The following is a 21,902-nucleotide window of genomic DNA, read 5'->3' on the forward strand; positions in this document are numbered from 1 at the left end:
GAAAATTCCGGCCTTGGCGGGTGCGTACGAAGTGTGTACGGACCCGGCGAGACTGCGCAAAAGCCAGTTTTCGGGGCGCAATGCGTACGTGGTGTAAAAGGGCTTTTCCGATCTGTCAAGATTTCTCCGTACAGATCCTCCGCATCCCCGGGAGAAGGATATCCGCGTGGGAGAGATTGGGCTATTTGCCCAACTCATGCCCAGCAAATGTCCTTCACAGCTTACTTTTACCAGCGTAACATTTTTAAAACATATAAAAATTAAATGTGAACACTCATTTAATCCTGTACATTAAGGTAAATTCATTTTTAACCCTATTAAAACACATTAAAAAAAATTCCAAAAAATATATATTTTTTCTAAAACATTTAATTACATTTAATTTAATTAATTTTAAATATGTGAGGTGTTTCATTTATTTATTATGCTGTGTTTTGGTGTTTATGGGGTTTTCTCATTGTTAGCAATGGCAGCCTGTACAAACAGAGCTCCCATTTTTATCAATGAGAATACTGCATTGTGATTGGTGGCCCTGGCCCACGTGACTCCAGCATGTACGTATGTACCTCGAAGACATCTCCCCGTGCGCTGCGCTGCGCAGTGAATCTAGGCCTCCGACCGGGATCCTCCGTTCCTCCAGGACCACCAGGTACTTTTGTAGATCTTTTGGGGGTCGGAGGCGTTCGTACGAAGGAAATCTCTGACCGCAATTTTCCCACCATGATCCAGGCAGTGGAGAGTTCTTCCTCTGATTCCCACTGACTTCGATTTTACTCGGGCTCCTTGATGCCACACTCGGTCAAACGCTGCCTTGATGTCAAGGGCAGTCACTCTCCCTCTTGCTGTCCCGCAATAGAAGGTTGGGGAGCATTGTTGGGAAAAATTGGCACTTAAGCAATGCAGAGTCAGTACAGAGAAGGCAGATTCACCAGTCATCACCTGTCCAGGACTATGGAGGATAGGACAAGGAAGCTGGTAAGGGTGTGGCTGCTCGGCAAACTTTAAGGCAAGGAGAGAAAATGAAGGGGTACACTTCAGAGTTGTGGTAATGCTTCAGATCGTACCTGAAGTCATCGATATTCCAAAGCTCCTGGGAGGGCCTGGGCTAGCCCCAAAATGCCTGGGTGCTTTGGCAATATCTTGTACCATCAGCATTAATATGGCTCTTCGCCCTCATAAGATTTGCGTTCGGTTGGAAGATCAGAGAGCGGCCCTCAGGCAAGACATTATTACTTGGGATTGCGGCCCTCGATAAAATTAGCAACACTAAGACTTGCTGAGTTTTAATCGTTTTTTGAGTGAAGCCATGTTAAAAAAAATTAAAACTCATTTGCTGTATGAATGCAAGTGGCGATGCCGCAGGGTCTATCTTTAGAATGCATGAAAATCCAAAGCAGTAGTTCGGCACTGTTAATTTATAATAGGATTTTTACACATGAGGAACGGAATCTGTTACTCACAATCACCAGTGAGTTTGCCTTTATTTATGCCGTGGGTGTTGGTGTCAATTCTACAGCTCAGGGACATAGTAATTAACTGCAATTAATTATCTTGGACTGCAACAGAAGCACACTGAGTGTACTTAACCCAAATCTTTCAGTTGCATGTGTCTCTATCCATCAGTGATATTTGAGCAGAACATAAGAAATATACAACCATCCTTTTTGCTTTCGTCTGACTGTCTCATTGGAAAGAAAACCCCAGCGATAATGCAACACTCCATCAGTACAGTGTTGATTTTATGCACTCAAGTCCCAGAGTGGGTCTTGAACCCGGAACCTGGCGACTCAGAAGTGAGAGTGCTACCAGCTGAGCAGAGCTGAAAATGAAAGGAAGCAGTGAACTTTTCTGATTTATTTTTAGCCTGGGGCCACTGATGGGATCTCGACTGCCAATCTGGCTGAGGTCAACAGCACCTTATGCACCAATTTTAACATAGCGAGACATCGCAGGGGCTTTACAAAGAGCAACCAGACCCTGGATGGAGCTTGGGAGCAGGGCTCAGGAAGATGACTGAAGGCGCAGTAGAGGAGGTTGGTTCTGAGGAGCCTTTGGAAAGTGGACAGTTGTGCTGTCACTGTTCTGCAGCATTGAGGTGCTGCAAACACTTGCAAGCGCTACACAAAGGCGCATGGCTGCACCCAGGCTCTCCCATAACTCCCTCCAGCTCTTATGGAGGTACTCACAGCACACAGGGAGGTTCTCTACCCTTCCAGTGGACAAAAGAGCCCTCCCCAGGACACCAACGCAGCCTGGTTTCACATTGTACAGGAGGGATGTGGTTAGGAGGACCAGGCTGCAGTGGCACAAACCTTTCAATGATCTCAGTGGATCACAAAACATTACTGCAAAGCTACACTCAACCTCATCCTGCTGTGCCACTCATCACATCCCCATCACTCTGCCTTCCCTACCCTACTCCTGCACATCCTTACTCACACCAACTTACCTTGCACCTCCACCCATTCCTCTCTATCTACATTATCACCTTCCCATCTCACTAGCCACCCCTCACTCACACCCTCATCCTTGTCCAATCATACCAACTAACACACAAGGGTAGGCATTTGGATCATTTAGCCAATGTTCATGTGAAGCTTCAGTTAATGGGTTGTCAAACATTGAAATCTTTATTTTCAACATTTGGCCTTCTTGCACAGATATGTGTGCACCTTTGGAAGAGGCTTAATGAGTTGCAGTGAATGGTGAGACATAACGGTATCCTCCGCAATGCTGATGAGTCTGAAAGGAATGGCTTGGGCATTGCAGGGATGCTTTATGGTGCTGGTGTGGGGTGGTGCCAACCTGGTGCATCATGTGGCAGCTAGGGTGCACAGCATCAAGTGAGGTAAATCTAGCCATGGTGAGGCCATCCCTGGCCTCCCAGGCAGCAATGTGTTTGGGTACTGATGCCCTGTGTCCTGTGCAGCATCAGGTCATTGCGGAGAAGGTTGATGTTGTTGTTGGTGATGCTGGTGTGCCTGGTGATGTCAGTATTGGGGCTGATCGTGGTGGGATTCTGAGGACCAAGGTGAGAATTTTTTCAAGGGCACAGATACTTCTGAAATAGGCAGCTGAAGTTGAGATGACAGAAGCGATCTGTCAATGGTGAGAGAGGTTGCTCCAAGGAGGTGACAGTGAATAGAGAGGTCACTTCAAAGACTTCCAACCTTCAAAAAAGCTGAAAAGTGCATTCCAAATCCTGAAGGCTCCACCTTCTAAAATTGGAAAGTGAACAGCTGTGAAATGGTAGCTTGTATACCACTTTTGAAGCTGTCAACTATTCAGAGCAATGGACAGTCATTGAAAACCCTACCTATGTACTTGACGTGATCCCCGAGCATCGTGAAACTCATCAAAAAGCTGGAAAAATGGTAAGTAGATGGTAAAATGCAGTTTAAGTACCTTTTAACAACTTGTTAACTATTTCAGTTGGCTCACCTATCACTTGGTGTCAGGTCTGTAAAGTGCAGGCAGACCCGACACTTGGGAAACTGACATGGAGGTGGGTTCACAGTGGGATCCCGCCCCGCTGTCAATCTTTTAGATTTTGACAGCGGGCCGGCCTCCAAACCCGCTCTCTGAGTGCCGGCAAGATTCCAGCCTCTGTCTCCTACCTCCCAACAAATTTCCAACCCACGTAGGGTACGGTAGCATAGCGGTTATGATACTGGACTAGTAATCCGGAAGCGTAAGTTCAAATCCCACCTCACCAGCTTGAGAATTTAAATACAGTTAATTAAATAAATCTGGAATAAAAAGATAGTATCAGTAATGGCGACCATGAAACTATTCGATTGTTGTAAAAACCCATTTGGTCCTTTCGGGAGGGAAATCTGCTGTCCTTACCTGACTCCAGACCCACAGCAATGTGGTTGACTCATAACTGTCTTCTGAAATGGTCTAGCAAGCCATTAAGTGGTACCAAACTGCTACAAAGAAGTATCACGGAATACAGCAGTTCAAAAAGGCAGCTCACCACCACCTTCTCAAGGGCAATCAGGGATGGGCAATAAATGCTGGCATTGTCAGTGATGCCCAGATCCCAAGAATTAATTTTTTAAAAGGCAACCTCCAATTATGTGCGCACTCATTTTTGCTGAAAATCGCTTGTGTGGAACCTTATCGAATGCCTTCTGGAAGTCTATATAATAACATAGGCACTTCTTTATCCACTTTACTAGTGACCTGCTCAAAAAATACTCAACAATATTAGTCCGACATGTGTTGGACATCCTGGAGATTAATATGTTGGACACCTTAGGAATTAAGGGGTAATAATCGAACATCCTTGTATCTTGGAGCAGCAGACTTTGCAAAATAAATAGAATGGTTTTGGAGTGTCATGAGAAGGAAGCATAACTTGTCTTCTGCTTTTAGAGTCTGATAAGTGTTATATACGAAAAGTGCTTGTGCAAGGAAATACTTGACAGTAATGATGTCAGCCATGAGTGAATAAGGTGTAACTTTAGTAGCTAAGTTAATAAGCGTAATTAGAACGATCCATAAACTATAGTGTAGAAAGATATCGGTTCATTGAATATATTTAAGGTGGAGATAGACAGATTTTTGAATGATAAATGAGTCAAGGGTTATGGGGAGTGGGCAGGGAAGTGGAGCTGAGGCCAGGATGAGATCTGCCATGATCTTAGTGCGTGGCAGAGCAGGCTCAAGGGGTCAGATGGCCTACTCCTGCTCCTATTTCTTTTGTTGTTATGTTCTTATAAAACCAGTTCTTCAAAGAGGTTAAGAACAGTTATGTCAAGAAGTCATGTTTAAGGAAATAGCTTCAGAGTAAACAATTACAACTGGTTACATGAATAGACAGTCTTCAAATGATTTGGGAATAGATGCATCATGAGGTTTTATCTGTGACATGTTCCTTTGATGTAGGCAGTATATGGTGTACAAAGAAGTATGGTTTTCAATCGGTTTTCGGACAGTTCAAAAGACACAAAAAACCAAAAGGTGCTCTCTCTCTATACTGTTAGGCCGATCACTCGCTGTATATCAATAAAGTCTGTTCCATATGCTCTACCATCACATGTCTCGTGCTTACTCGAAGCGTGCTGTTGTGAAGAAGAGAAGGAAGGAGGTTGAATGCTAACAGCATGACTTATCCTAACAGAGCAATGCTGGCTCTCTCTGATCAGCTCAAAGTTGTTGAAGTGCTCAGTCACTCTATCCCTAATGACAGGAGCTTTTCCACAACTGATGTTAAACTGACAGGAATGACACTTCCAGTCTAACAGCACAATTCCCAAGTCAAGAGAGCTTTGAAAGATTATGAAGAATGCTTCTGCAATTTAATCATCTACTTCTTTTAATCCCCTTGTGTGGAAACCATCAAGGGCTAGAGATTGATCTATCATAAGTCCCATTATTCTCTCCATTACCATTTAAAAATATATTGAATCCAATAAGTTCCTCCCCTAGATCTATGTTTAGTTTCTCTTCTATCATTGGTATTTTATTCTCTTCCACTACTGTGAATGCAGATAAAAATTACTTGTTCAATAAATCTGCCATTACCTTTTTGTCTATTACAGTGTCACCTTTGTCTCTTTTTAATGGGCCCACATCTCCCTTAGCTGCTCTCTTACTCTTACTATATATATTACTTGAAGTTTCTTTTCATTTTCCCTTTTTGCAGCTCTTAATATTGTCCTTGTGTCTCTTTGTTATGTTCTATATCTCCCCAGTCTGCTGAATTACCTCTTTTCTTAGCAGTCGAGTAAGTCATTTCCTTTAGCTTTATAATGCATCTTACCTCACATGTTTACTGTGGTGGCTTGAATGTGCACGTGGAACTGTTGCTCTTTGTGGGTATGTATTGGTCTTGTATTGGAGTAAATACTTCTCTGAATACCTCAAAGAAATAAAGTAAGGGGAGCTTTACTTGCATCTGCCTGTGCTGCATCTGTTCTGAGAATGATTCATTGGGTGCCTGAAATGAAACAGCTTCTGTTCCCCTGCATTAACATCACTGACCTTGATGAGCACAAAAAGATGTTTCTTTTATTATTAAAGAGATAACATTTATTGTATTAGATGGGTAGACAGGTTATATTATCAGGCAGATGTCAAAACTGAATTTCTGCTGCAAATGAAAAGAGAATTTGTTCTTCATTTCTGGGTCTATTCCATTTATATCACAGGGCCATATTCAAAGGACACATGGGATTATTTCAAGTTTTAATGGACTGCAACCAAGACAGACCAAGAATGAGAGAACGCTTCATAGAGGCTGTCATATCAACCGATAACACAGAAACTTCAGAGGGTATGCAATCATTGCCTTTTGTACTTTTGAATGTATTTCTTACTCATCAAAGTAACAGACATCAATAATGATCAATATAACATTGTTCTACTTGTGTCAGCCAGTGTCAGCATTAAGTGGATTCTGAGGACGGGGCGTCAACTAAAACATTACCCTGTCTTTTCATGTCTTGGTGGACCTGCTGTGTATTTTGAGCATTTCCCGTATTTATTTTAGGTTTGGTGCAGTCACGGTATTTTCTACTCAGTGTCACCTCCTCCAGGCTCAGGAGCAGTGTCGTCAGAAACAGGGTCAAGCTCCCTGTGTTCTGCTTCACAACATTGCAACTCCAACCTCAGAAGAGCTACCCCTACTCCCGAACATAACAACTGCATTACCCCCACCAGCTGGTCGCCTGTCCCCTTTGAGAGGGGTCGGCAAATTAGGGGACTTCATTTCCTCTGGTCACGCACTGATTAGTGTCATATATAGCTCCACCTAGTGGACTACTGCGCCACCCTGTGGACGACTGTGGTAATGCAACTGCTGGTGCAAGTACAATAAAAGCATCAGGTGACAAGGTCAAAAACAAAAGACAGAAAAGAGATGAGTAAAAGTGGAGGGCAGAGAAACCAAAGGCAAGAAACAAAAAGGGCCACTGAATATAAAAGGGCTGCAGGAGGGGTAAAAACTAAAAATCATGGTTTAAAAACGAGGATGAAAACACTCTACCTAAATGCATGCAGCTTTAGAAATAAAGTAAATGAGTTGATAGCACAAATCATTACAAATGGGTATGATTTGGTGGCCATTTCAGAAACATGGTTGCAAGGTTGCCAAGACTGGGAATTAAACATATAGGGGTATCTGACGATTCAGAAAGATAGGCAAGAAGGGAAAGGAGGTGGGGTAGCTCCGTTAATAAAGGATGATATCAGGGCAGTTGTGAGGGATGATATTGGCTCCAATGAACAAAATGTTGAATCATTGTGGGTGGAGATTAGAGATAGTAAGGGGAAAAAGTCACTGGTCGGCGTAGTTTATAGGCCCCCAAATAATAACTTCATGGTGGGGCGAGCAATAATCAAGGGAATAATGGAGGCATGTGAAAAAGGAACGGCAGCAATCATGGGGGATTTTAACCTACATATCGATTGGTCAAATCAAATCGCAGGGGGTAGCCTGGATGAGGAATTCATAGAATGCATACGGATTGTTTCTTAGAACAGTATGTAATAGAGCCTAGAAGGGAGCAAGCCATTTTGGATCTGGTCCTGTGTAACGAGACAGGAAAAATAAACGATCTCCTCGTAAAAGATCCTCTCGGAATGAGTGATCACAATATGGTTGAATTTGTAATACAGATTGAGGATGAGGAAGTTGTGTCAGAAACGAGCATACTATGCTTAAACAAAGGGGACTACAGTGGGATGAGGGCAGAGTTGGCTAAAGTAGACTGGAAACAAGGACTAAACGGTGGCACAATTGAGGAACAGTAGAGGACTTTTAAGGAGCTCTTTCATAATGCGCAACAAAAATATATTCCAGTGAAAAAGAAGGGCGGCAAGAGAAGAGATAACCAGCCGTGGATAACCAAGGAAATAAAGGAAAGTATCAAATCAAAGACCAATGCGTATAAGGTGGCCAAGGTTAGTGGGAAACTAGAGGATTGGGAAGATTTTAAGCAACAGCAAAGAATGACTAAAAAAGCAATAAAGAAAGGGAAGATAGATTACGAAGGTAAACTTGCGCAAAACATAAAAACAGATAGTAAAAGCTTTTACAGATACATAAAACGGAAAAGAGTGACTAAAGTAAATGTTGGTCCCTTAGAAGATGAAAAGGGGGATTTAATAATGTGAAATGTGGAAATGGCTGAGACCTTAAACAATTATTTTGCTTCCGTCTTCACAGTGGAAGACACAAAAACCATGCCAAAAATTGCTGGTCATAGGAATGTGGGAAGGGAGGACCTTGAGATGATCACTATCACTAGGGAGGTAGTGCTGGACAGACTAATGGGACTGAAGGTAGACATGTCCCCTGGTCCTGATGAAATGCATCCCAGGGTATTAAAAGAGATGGCGGAAGTTATAACAGATGCATTTGTTATAATCTACCAAAATTCTCTGGACTCTGGGGAGGTACCAGCGGATTGGAGAGCAGCTAATGTAACGCCTCTGTTTAAAAAAGGGGGCAGGCAAAAGGCAGGTAACTATAGGCCGGTTAGTTTAACATCTGTAGTGGGGAAAATGCTTGAAACTATCATTAAGGAAGAAATAGCGGGACATCTGGATAGGAATAGTGCAATCAAGCAGACGCAGCATGGATTCATGAAAGAAAAATCATGTTTAACTAACTTACTGGAATTCTTTGAGGATATAACGAGCATGGTGGAGAGAGGTGTACCGATGGATGTGGTGTATTTAGATTTCCAAAAGGCATTCGATAAGGTGCCACACAAAAGGTTACTGCAGAAGATAAAGGTACGTGGAGTCAGAGGAAATGTATTAGCATGGATAGAGAATTGGCTGGCGAACAGAAAGCAGAGAGTCGGGATAAATGGGTCCTTTTCCGGTTGGAAATCAGTGGTTAGTGATGTGCCACAGGGATCAGTACTGGGACCACAACTGTTTACAATATACATAGATGATGTGGAAGAGGGGACAGAGTGTAGTGCAACAAAATTTGCAGATGACACAAAGATTAGTGGGAAAGCGGGTTGTGCAGAGGACACAGAGAGGCTGCAAGAAGATTTGGATAGGTTAAGCGAATGGGCTAAGGTTTGGCAGATGGAATACAATGTCGGAAAGTGTGAGGTCATCCACCTTGGGAAAAAAAACAGTAAAAGGGAATATTATTTGAATGGGGAGAAATTACAACATGCTGTGGTGCAGAGGGACCTGGGGGTCCTTGTCCATGAATCCCAAAAGGTTAGTTTGCAGGTGCAGCAGGTAATCAGGAAGGCAAATGGAATGTTGGCCTTCATTGCGAAAGGGATGGAGTACAAAAGCAGGGAGGTGTTGCTGCAACTGTATAAGGCATTGGTAAGGCCGCACCTGGAGTACTGCGTGCAGTTTTGGTCACCTTACTTAAGGAAGGATATACTAGCTTTGGAAGGGGTACAGAGACGATTCACTCGGCTGATTCGAGAAATGAGGGGGTTACCTTATGATGATAGATTGAGTAGACTGGGTCTTTACTCCTTGGAGTTCAGAAGGATGAGGGGTGATCTTATAGAAACATTTAAAATCATGAAAGGGATAGACAAGATAGAGGCAGAGAGGTTGTTTCCATTGGTGGGGGAGACTAGAACTAGGGGGCACAGCCTCAAAATACGGAGGAGCCAATTTAAAACCGAGTTGAGAAAGAATTTCTTCTCCCAGAGGGTTGTGAATCTGTGGAATTCTCTGCCCAAGGAAGCAGTTGAGGCTAACTCATTGAATGTATTCAAATCACAGATAGATAGATTTTTAAGCAATAAGGGAATTAAGGGTTACGGGGAGAGGGCGGGTAAGTAGAGCTGAGTCCACGACCAGATCAGCCATGATCTTATTGAATGGCGGAGCAGACTCGAGGGGCTAGATGGCCTACTCCTGTTCCTAATTCTTATGTTCTTATGTTCTTATGTTCACCTGACAAGTTCCTGTGTAATGGAGCCATCTTGTATGTGTGTGTTTATGGTGTCATAAAGAATATATCACAGTTAGCACATTCACATTCAATTATTTGTGCACTATATTGGAACGTGATTGTGAACTCATTTAAAGTGAGCATTTTAATGACCGTGTTTAAAATAAGGCAGACAGAAGTTCTATGTCATCATGCTCCTTTTGCACTGTGCAGCAGTGCTGACAGGAACTGGATTGAGAGTATCTACCTCACATTCATGCAGCAGCCTTGTAGCCATCAAGTGGAGGGGACTTACATTCCCCTCGTCTGGGCTGAATTTGAATCCGGGAATAAAAGAACAGTGTCACAATCTACTGCGCTCCCCATTCCTCTAAATGCTCATCTGCGCTAAAGCTGTCCCAGCAAATTGTTTATTAAAATGGAGACTGGGTTCCTTTTTTCCCCTAGATCGCTGGATAATTTCAGCGACATTTATTTGAATTGACAACTCAATAGTCTAATGGCAGAAAACCTTGTAAAGGGTCAAGTGTGGGTAGAGTTCTATTAAAATATGAATTGGTAAAGAAATTCGTTAAATAACTTGGCATAATTAATCCTTCTGCTGGGCTCCCAGCACAAACTCGAGTAAGCCCTCCGCCAACCTACACAACCAATCATCTGTAGATGGATAATCTTTCTGCATTGGTTCTGCTCTTGTCCGTTCGCACAGCTTGCACATTATTTGTATAATGTGAGGCAGTGATAGTAGCTGTATGAACAACTAGCTTAGGCCAGATGTTATATTAAAGGCTAGCTTTTACTCTTTGGGCTAGACTTTGCATTAGTCTAAATGGGCGTTATACTTCATCTCAGTGGTTAAAGGGGCAGTAAGTGGGCGATGGAGAGGCGAAACTGATGGAAAGTCTAGCCCTTTGTTTTAATCATCCTTTGTTGTTCTTGTATGACTTAACAAAATAATGCTCCAAATGCACATAGGGTGGGAACGAGGGTTCACACTATCTGTGTACTACAAATGTTATTTCTGTGCAGTTTGTGTGCCCAGCACACGATGAGTTAGAAGTTTAAACAGCTTTATGCTGAGCAAGGTTTGTAAATTGTATAAAGTGATTTTAAAGCAAATGAATCTCCACAGATCAGAAGGGTGACCTGCGTGCCTATCAGGTCGCTTGTGTTTATGCTAATAAATGATGGGAAGGGTTTCAGAAGGCAATATAACTATGCCGATCAAATAATTAGAAGAGTTTGTTTAGCTTCTGCTGTTAGTCTGTTGGCATTTGTATCTGTATTTGATACACTATGATTTATTGGTGGTAAGCATAGAATGTAGTGATCAGAGGCGGAATTTGGTACAAAAAATGTGAGGTGCTCATGCTGGAATGGTGAAGTGTGGTGTCTCAGCAGCACGCTCTCATACTGGAATGGTGTAGTATGGAAATACCTGAGCATGCCTACTGGTTGTGGTAAGTATGACGTTCCAAGAACATCCTGATCCTGCATTCCTACAACTGCGTGCATGTGTATTCCGGTGTTTAAAGTAGTGAGATGAAAAAGAACAAAAAAGCAGTCGAACAACTTGGGCTGGATTTTCGGCTGTGGTGTTTTCAGGGCGGTAATGGCGGTGGGGCGGTAAAGTTTGTGCCCGGGAACAGTTTGCACCTCAGTCAGTAAAATTGGGCAGCTGGGCCCTGAGTCAAGGGGCGCAGTGTTAAGGAAGGCATTGTACACCTCTCTAAGGCGCTAGCATGGGTAATCCCGAGCTAAAGAGCCGGGCCAGGAGCGCTCCGAGAGACGCCTGGGAGGGAATAAAAAAGACCTAAAAAAAACCCCACCAAAACATTCGCAAAACATTGCCCATGGCACCACAGACAAAACCATCGTCGCAAAACCGGACCCGAGGATCGCTGCGGGGCACTGGAGGCTGATCGCCCAGCCAGAACACCTCACCGCCACCAGTGCCGTTGCTCTGGGGCAACAAACAGAGTGGAGAGGAGCCGTAAATCCACCCCCATACTTTCAAACAAAAAACTGGCCAATCATTGTTGTACCAGTGTTGATTCCTTATCACTGCTCAAGGAATTAACAAGGAGCACAGTTGGCCAGTGTGTTTATTAACCGAGCTGTAGACAGCCCAGCAATCGAAGTACTGACCACACTCGATCAGCTCCGTTGGGCGGGCCACATCGTCCGCATGCCTGACACAAGACTCCCAAAGCAAGCGCTCTACTCGGAACTCCTACACAGCAAGTGAGCTCCAGGCGGGCAGAGGAAATGTTTCAAGGACATCCTCAAAGCCTCCTTGATAAAGTGCAACATCCCCACCGACACCTGGGAATCCCTGGCCAAAGACGGCGCTAAGTGGAGGAAGAGTATCTGGGAGGACGCTAAGCACCTCGAGTCTCGTCGCCGAGAGCGTGCAGAAAACAAGCGCAAGCAGCAGAAGGAACGTGCGGCAAACCTGTCTCGCCCACCCTTTCCTCCAACCACTGTCTGTCCCACCTGTGACAGGGACTGTAATTCCCATATTGGACTGTACAGTCACCTAAGAACTCACTTTTAGAGTGGAAGCAAATCTTCCTCGATTTCGAGGGACTGCCGATGATGATGATGATGAGACAGCACAATCTTTGTGGGAAGAGGATCAATGAACATTGAGACAATCCCAAATTATCCAATTTCCAAGCACTGTTTTGGAAAAGCAACCATATGTGAGTATCCATGACGCTCTCTCTCTCGAACATTACTCTCCTCCTGCCATCTCCAGGAACTCGCTAATCTTGCAAAATATTTCTTAATCAATGTGAAGCGATTTGCCACAAGATGATGTGCTAAGGTATATCTTCACAGGACAATGCAAGATATGGAGCATTCAATCAAAATAAAGTTTTCCAGGAAAAGTACCAAATTATTTAATACAAACTATTATTAAAGACCTCACACCCACCTTCCATTCTGTTTGGTCTTTAATATGAATTCGTGAGAGCCAATGATGTGGTCCTACATTCAGATTTGGCCACCACACTTCAGAAGGACATTTTGGCCTTGGCGGGGTGTAACACCGATTGCCCAGAATGATACTGGGGCTGAAAGCGATAAACATAGAAACATAGAAACATAGAAAATAGGTGCAGGAGCAGGCCATTCAGCCCTTCTAGCCTGCACCGCCATTCAATGAGTTCATGGCTGAACATGAAACTTCAGTACCCCCTTCCTGCTTTCTCGCCATAACCCTTGATCCCCCGAGTAGTAAGGACTTCATCTAACTCCCTTTTGAATATATTTAGTGAATTGGCCTCAACTACTTTCTGTGGTAGAGAATTCCACAGGTTCACCACTCTCTGGGTGAAGAAGTTTCTCCTCATCTCGGTCCTAAATGGCTTACCCCTTATCCTCAGACTGTGACCCCTGGTTCTGGACTTCCCCAACATTGGGAACATTCTTTCTGCATCTAACCTGTCTAAACCCGTCAGAATTTTAAACGTTTCTATGAGGTCCCCTCTCATTCTTCTGAACTCCAGTGAATACAAGCCCAATTGATCCAATCTTTCTTGATAGGTCAGTCCCGCCATCCCGGGAATCAGTCTGGTGAACCTTCGCTGCACTCCCTCAATAGCAAGAATGTCCTTCCTCAAGTTAGGAGACCAAAACTGTACACAATACTCCAGGTGTGGCCTCACCAAGGCCCTGTACAACTGTAGCAACACCTCCCTGCCCCTGTATTCAAATCCCCTCGCTATGAAGGCCAACATGCCATTTGCTTTCTTAACCGCCTGCTGTACCTGCATGCCAACCTTCAATGACTGATGTACCATGACACCCAGGTCTCGTTGCACCTTCCCTTTTCCTAATCTGTCACCATTCAGATAATAGTCTGTCTCTCTGTTTTTACCACCAAAGTGGATAACCTCACATTTATCCACATTATACTTCATCTGCCATGCATTTGCCCACTCACCTAACCTATCCAAGTCACTCTGCAGCCTAATAGCATCCTCCTCGCAGCTCACACTGCCACCCAACTTAGTATCATCCGCAAATTTGGAGATACTGCATTTAATCCCCTCGTCTAAATCATTAATGTACAATGTAAACAGCTGGGGCCCCAGCACAGAACCTTGCGGCACTCCACTAGTCACTGCCTGCCATTCTGAAAAGTACCCGTTTACTCCTACTCTTTGCTTCCTGTCTGACAACCAGTTCTCAATCCACGTCAGCACACTACCCCCAATCCCATGTGCTTTAACTTTGCACATTAATCTCTTGTGTGGGACCTTGTCGAAAGCCTTCTGAAAGTCCAAATATACCACATCAACTGGTTCTCCTTTGTCCACTTTACTGGAAACATCCTCAAAAAATTCCAGAAGATTTGTCAAGCATGATTTCCCTTTCACAAATCCATGCTGACTTGGACCTATCATGTCACCATTTTCCAGATGCACTGCTATGACATCCTTAATAATTGATTCCATCATTTTACCCACTACTGAGGTCAGGCTGACCGGTCTATAATTCCCTGTTTTCTCTCTCCCTCCTTTTTTAAAAAGTGGGGTTACATTGGCTACCCTCCACTCCATAGGAACTGATCCAGAGTCAATGGAATGTTGGAAAATGACTGTCAATGCATCCGCTATTTCCAAGGCCACCTCCTTAAGTACTCTAGGATGCAGGCCATCAGGCCCTGGGGATTTATCTGCCTTCAATCCCATCAATTTCCCCAACACAATTTCCCGACTAATAAAGATTTCCCTCAGTTCCTCTTCCTTACTAGACCCTCTGACCCCTTTTATATCCGGAAGGTTGTTTGTATCCTCCTTAGTGAATACCGAACCAAAGTACTTGTTCAATTGATCCGCCATTTCTTTGTTCCCCGTTATGACTTCCCCTGATTCTGACTGCAGGGGACCTACGTTTGTCTTCACCAACCTTTTTCTCTTTACATACCTATAGAAACTTTTGCAATCCGCCTTAATGTTCCCTGCAAGCTTCTTCTCGTACTCCATTTTCCCTGTCCTAATCAAACCCTTTGTCCTCCTCTGCTGAGTTCTAAATTTCTCCCAGTCCCCAGGTTCGCTGCTATTTCTGGCCAATTTGTATGCCACTTCCTTGGCTTTAATACTATCCCTGATTTCCCTAGATAGCCACGGTTGAGCCACCTTCCCCTTTTTATTTTTACGCCAGACAGGAATGTACAATTGTTGTACTTCATCCATGCGGTCTCTAAATGTCTGCCATTGCCCATCCACAGTCAACCCCCTAAGTATCATTCGCCAATCTATCCTAGCCAATTCTCGCCTCATACCTTCAAAGTTACCCTTCTTTAAGTTCTGGACCATGGTCTCTGAATTTACTGTTTCATTCTCCATCCTAATGCAGAATTCCACCATATTATGGTCACTCTTCCCCAAGGGGCCTCGCACAATGAGATTGCTAATTAATCCTCTCTCATTACACAACACCCAGTCTAAGATGGCCTCCCCCCTAGTTGGTTCCTCAACATATTGGTCTAGAAAACCATCCCTTATGCACTCCAGGAAATCCTCCTCCACCGTATTGCTTCCAGTTTGGCTAGCCCAATCTATGTGCATATTAAAGTCACCCATTATAACTGCTACACCTTTATTGCATGCACCCCTAATTTCCTGTTTGATGCCCTCCCCAACATCCCTATTACTGTTTGGAGGTCTGTACACAACTCCTACTAACGTTTTTTGCCCTTTGGTGTTCTGCAGCTCTACCCATATAGATTCCACATCATCCAAGCTAATGTCTTTCCTAACTATTGCATTAATCTCCTCTTTAACCAGCAATGCTACCCCACCTCCTTTTCCTTTTATTCTATCCTTCCTGAATGTTGAGGACAGGTTGCATGGATTAGGCTTGTATTCCCTCAAATATAGAACATTAAAGGGTGATATAATTGATACGGTTAAAGGATTTGAAACTATTTCCTCTGGTGGGGGTCCAGAACAAAGGGGCATAACCTTAAAATTAGAGCCAGGGTGTTAAGGAGTGATGTCAGGAAGCACTTCTTCACACAAAGTGTAATAAAATCTGGAACACTCTCCCTCAGAAAGCTGTTGAGGCTGGGGGTCAATTCAATGCTGAGATTGATAGAGGTTTGCTAGGCAAGGGTGTTAAGAGGTATGGAACCAAGGCGTACAAACATAAGAACATAAGAAATAGGAGCAGGAGTAGGCCTTTGGCCCCTCGAGCCTGCTCCGCCATTCAATAAGATCATGGCTGATTAACCTTAGGTTCAGCTCCTCTTCCCTGCCCGCTCCCCATAACCCTTCACTCCATTATCGTTCAAAAATTTGTCTGTCTCCACCTTAAATATATTCGATGGCCCAGCCTCCACAGCTCTCTGGAGCAGAGAATTCCACAGATTCACCACCCTCTGAGAGAAGAAATTTCTTCTCATCTCAGTAGGTAGTTGTCTCAAAGCAGGTAGATGGAGTTAAGATGCAGATCAGCCATGATCTAATTGAATGACGGAGGGGCTCAATGGCCTCCTCCTGTGCTTATGTTGCTCTGCCCTGGCACAGAGGCACTGCTCCTTTAGCGCTGCACATGTGCAGCACATCTTACTGACTTCATGTTATATGGAGAGGTCAACTGATTTTAATAAATTAGCAGCGTTCCTGGCATAATGTGCTTGATGTCTGGGTGTCTGCAGGAGCCCGTGTGCAAAGTATCTGGCTCTTGAAGGACTGCTCATTCCCCTCAGAGGGGAACTAGTGCCAAGCTTGAAAAATAGTGGAAGCAAGAGAGAAGAGCAACTCCACTCCAAGGCGCTGGTGCTTTGACAAGTTATTCAATTAATCCCACCCCCTGGCTCTTTCCCCATAGCGCTGCGCAGTTTGGCTTTTCAGATTCAGTGAGGACAAGGGGATTTGAATACAATGGCCACCCGAGGGACTGCTTTATCGGCAGGTTGTCTCCTAATACATATTAAATCTGAATCATTAAGTTATTGTTGCTGGGGGCGTTAAATGGTAACACTTAACAGATGATCTCCAAAACACTGTAAACTCATCATATATCCTGGCAAATGTCAATGTAAAATGTGATCAAAACATTTAACGATGTGCAGCGAACTTCTCAATCCGTACTCTAGTAGTCCATTTGAAAATAAAACATTTGCAGGATCAATGAGTTTCTCATTAAAAAAAAATTATGTTCCTTTCAATTTGCATTATTATCTATAAAATCATTGATTGAAAATTGTAGTGGTTGAGGTACCTCCTGTCTCTCCTATCCGGGATGGCCTGGCTGTGTTGGTCAGCTCCCAGCTTCGGTTCGGCTCAGATGTACTGATCATACCTGGCTCTGGCACCACCATCTTCGGGCTCCTGAGTGTGGCTGTAGTGGTTTGCATATTGGTAGAAGTGGTGCTGGCTGTGGTGGTGGTTGTAATTCTGACAGTCCTGGCTGTTGTCGTTCTGGTGGAGGACAACAAGGTCAATGTCGTGGTGGAAAGACCTGTCGGAGTTGAGAATATGTTGAAGTCTGTGAGTTCCTCTTTTGTGGGGCCCCATTCAATGGCGCAAGGCATCACAGTCGCTGTTCCTTCACTGTCGTACGAAGTGCATTTGGGTTTCTCAAAATTATCAAACGCAAAATTGTCGCTCTGCCTTCTTGACCTTTTCAAAGGGGTCAATTTTACCGAGTCCCTGATCCCCGCAGAGACTGAAGGGTCCAATTTGTAAGACATAGATTGTTTGGACTGACAGTTGGTGCACAGACTGCCTGTGACTGACTTGTGTTTGTGAATCCCTGCTGGCTTGTCCGGTATTGATACTGGTTTTCCAGGGTGGATTTCAGCCCAGAACATTCTGAGCCACCAAGATTTTGTAATTCTCCCGAGGTGGGCATTTTTGTATTCCCAAAAAGGGTCGCTGGCAAGTCTGTGACGTGGTGATGGGTGGAATGACCCTGAAGTGTGGCTGAGTCCCTGACCCTGAATCTTTGATTCACAAGAAGAGAAATCCATGGCTAGATGAAACATGGCAAGCAATATCCAGGCAGGGCACCCAACAGGTCGGCCAAATCGATTGACAGGCATTGGGCTGGAAGAAGAAAAGAGTGCAACATCAATCCAATGTACATTATGCAAACAAGATTACATTTCAGGAGATTATTATAGAAATCTGTAAAATGAGTAAACTGCATTGTCCTGTATGTGAAGTAATACAACAGACAGTATTGGCCAAACCATGAGGTAACACTTAGCACAGAATTATTTTCATTCCCGACATGATCTCAATAGAATGTACTAATCCTCTAAACTTAACATTCCAAATACACAAGCCTACATGAGGTGTTTGGTTATAATCGCTCAACCATTGGTGGCCGGGCTTCTGATGCCGAGGCCCAAGGCTCTGGAATTCCCTCCCTAAATCCCTTCGCCTCTCTTTCCTCCTTCAAGACGCTCCTGAAAACCTACCTCTTTGACCAAGCTTCTGGTCACCTGCCTGAATTTCTCCTTGCGTGGCTCGGTGTCAAATATTTTTGGTCCTGCAACACTCCAGTGAAGCGCCTTGGGACGTTTTACTATGTTAAAGGCGCTATATAAATACAATTGTTGTTCTTCTTTTTCCTTGTATCCTCTTCACATTGAAATTATCGTGTCTCCAACTTCAAACCCATTATTACTCAGGTTCCCAAAACTGTGCCATGCCTCGCTTTCCTCAGCCTTTCGGCAATCTATAGGCTTTGACAACCTGAGCTTGATTTATGCTAATCGCTGATTTTTTGATTTATTTTCCCTTCTGTTTTATTTCAGCTTTGATGGTGACCTGCACTATGGCTCCTCACTTGAGCTACAATTTGTCTGGGGAAAAAAAAGTGCTTTTACTGCATCCACATGTTCCAGAAAGTGCTGTGCTAAACTACAATTGTTCCCCTAGCAACCACACCTCCACCAATCGACAGAAGCCGCAGACAAGGCAATTAAATAGTCCCTATAGTCACAGCCTGAACATTATCTCATTAGATGAGATAGTGTCCTCTATGGTATCATGACATCACTACACCACACATCACCTTCATCCACTTTCTGAATGTTATGAAGGTATATTACTTACATTCGTTGTGTATTGTTGTAGCTACTGCACATATGTAAAATGCATTGGAGAACAGTATGCATTCCAGTGGACAGGCCTGCTGTATATAATTTCCTGCTTTCTCTCACCTTTCCTGAAGGTGCTAACTTAACATAAGAAATAGGAGCAGCAATAGGCCATTCGGCCCCTCGAGTCAGCTCCACCATTCAATAAGATCATGGTTGACCTTCGACCTCAACTCCACCTTTCAGCTCTATCCCCATATCCCTTAATTCCCTTAGTATCCAAAAATCCATCGATCACAATCTTGAATATACTCAACGACTGGGCCTTCACAGCCCTCTGGGGTGGATAATTCTTATGTAACAGCCGCCCCCCCCACCCCCACCCCCGTCCCCCCATCTGTATCCTCCATTAATAGCAGACATTTTGGGTGCTACAATCGACCTCAGCAATAGAGGGCGGGCCAAAAGAAGCTAGTGTGCCCGATCGCAACCCTCGTTATCCCGGCTGGAAAACGCTCTTGTTTGAGTGTTGGGCCAAAGAAAGGATTGGGCTGAGCTGTGATGCCCGAAAGTTGAATAGCTTGCTGATTAAGCGTTTGGAAAAAATGAGCCATTGAATGAGGGTCTGAAGGGCTGCTTGGACTCATGGAAGTGTCTGCCATCAGGAGACAATACCTTCAGAGAGGAAGGGAGAAAAGGGAAAGGAACTGAATGAAGAAAGGAAAACAATTCACTAATTTGGTTAAGTAAAAATAGTGACATTTTCGCAGGGTTGACATTACAATGACAAGAGTGACACAACAGAGCAGGTTGTGTTTTAAATTTGCTCCCAGGTGTAATGTATGGTCCTGTGAGTATGCTCATGGGTTTGTCGAGCTGTTGCATTGTGAGTGGCTTAGCCAGTCATGTGATGTTAACAAGACTCATTAAAACCTCAGTCAGTTGGGTCGAGGTCATCCATGATGAGGTATGCAGTTGTGAGCCTAGTGGATGAACTGGTAATGTGTAGTGTGATTGTTAAACCTTTGTTAATAAACTAACTAGTTCTTAATACCAATGTGTTGCTATGAATTCTTAAACAAAGAACTCATGAAGCAAATACATTACCCCAGGGTTGTGCGGCACTGACAAGGCCACATGTATTGCCCATCCCTAGTTGCTCTGAGAAGATGGTGGGCCTCCTCCTTCAACCTTTGGAGTTCTACCGATTCTCCTGCCTCTTAAAAGCACATAATTAAAATTAATTTTATTCAGCTGCAAACACATTACATAAAGGTCAGCAGATGTCACAGCAAATATCTCCGCTCACGAGGCTCAATCCATGCTTGGCTTTGTTATTCAAGTCTTCTCTGGTTAGACTCAGTTGTGCAGATGTATACTGTACAACATGGCTGTTCAGAGCTGCCCCTTTGCTATATCATTCATTTCCTTGTAACCTCTTAAAGTTATTTGAATGTGGTTATTCTGTTTACTAATGATTGATATTTTTCAGCCTGAAGTCACTGAATGCAGGAAGCTACTTGCAATGTGATGGCCCCTGAATTGGTGTCAGCCGTGGCTGAGTGAGTAGAACGCTCTCCGCCGGGTCAGAAGGTTGTGGGCCACTCCAGAGACTTGAGCACAAAATCTAGGCTGACGCTCCAGTGCAGTATTGAGGGAGTGCTGTGTTGCACTGTTGTAGCTGTCGTATTTCAGATGAGATGATAAACCGAGGCCCCGTCTGCCCTTTCAGGTGGACGTAAAAGATCCCGTGTTACCTAAAAACAGGTTATCTGGTCATTATCACGTTACTGTTTGTAGGACCTCGCTGTGTGAAAATTGGCCACTGCGATTCCAACATTACAACAGTGACGACACTTTAAAAGTATTTAATTGGCTGTAAAACACTATGGGACATCCTACGGTTGTTGAAAGGTGCTATATAAATGCAAGTCTTTCTTTCCGAGTTAAAGGTGACTCCAGATTCAAAGGAGATTTGACCTCAATTAAATTCTGGGTAAACTGAAAGTCTGTTTATGATTACGGTCAGAATTCCTATTTGGCTCAGCTGGAATCATGGAGGGCAATAAGGTCTCAGTAAGTTTTCAACATGTGGTCTATTCTGAGCTGGTTGATATTAAGTGGCCCAGCAGTGAGGAAGTTACAATTGGCCTTTATGCCCCTGGGATAGTGAAGAGAAAAGAACCAATCAGGATTGGTGCTCCTCATTCACTGATACCTGCTGGAAAATGCCACTATCTCAATGTTACACTTGGCTGGGATGCTTTCTGTGGTTGAATAGCTCGCCAACACTCAGTACCTCGAGTCATGTGTGAAGAAAGGCCGGTTGACTAAGATATGAGGAGGCTGCTGTTACCCGTGGGACTGTACTCCAGCAGGAACCTTCAGAAGAGAAGGGAAAAAAACGGAGGTGGGGAGGAGAAGTGCAGAATGGAAGTCGGATTCCTACAGCTAATTCCTCTAAGCAGGAACGCTGCAAATCTTCCTAGTGCATGGTGAGAAATGATAGCAATTTTATTGGAATTATCACTGTTTAATTGCTGCTCGCTAGCCAGTACTACCATCCCCATTACAGTGGAATTTTAAATAAAATATACATGAAAATATTGAGAGTAAAGTGTAGGAGCTGTAATTTTTTAGCAGAATGCTTGGTACGTTGATGATGTGGCTGAGCTGACCTAGTTTTACTGTGTGGGAGCTGAAGAGGGAGCAGCAGCATTCTCAGATCCACATCAATTCCTGGCGGTAACAGGAATCTTTGAAGTTCATTGAGTTATGTGCGAGAAAATGGGCACACCCCACTAATACAGAGAACCCCGAGATGTCGTGGTCGTGGCCACCCGGGTTGTACAAGAAATGCGTCCTCCGTTTGTACTGAGTGTAGCTCAAGTGTGGACATGCTCCTGGTGGTGGGTTGGGGGTTGTTGCTGAGATTGGGGA

At 44.0% G+C, this 21,902-nt stretch overlaps 1 protein-coding gene across 1 annotated transcript in view; it reads right to left on the reverse strand.

The window, feature by feature from the left end:
- Positions 1–17,957, reverse strand: part of ajap1 (adherens junctions associated protein 1) — a 200,492-nt gene extending 182,535 nt beyond the window's left edge. Inside the window, exon 1 of the mRNA XM_070860916.1 lies at positions 17,135–17,957. Within this exon, the coding sequence (XP_070717017.1) occupies positions 17,135–17,957 (823 nt within the window). The remainder of the gene's footprint in view (positions 1–17,134) is intronic.
- Between the last annotated feature and the right edge of the window lie 3,945 nt (positions 17,958–21,902).

Source organism: Pristiophorus japonicus, chromosome 18 (genome assembly GCF_044704955.1).
Source record: "Pristiophorus japonicus isolate sPriJap1 chromosome 18, sPriJap1.hap1, whole genome shotgun sequence".
Lineage (NCBI taxonomy): Eukaryota > Metazoa > Chordata > Chondrichthyes > Pristiophoridae > Pristiophorus > Pristiophorus japonicus.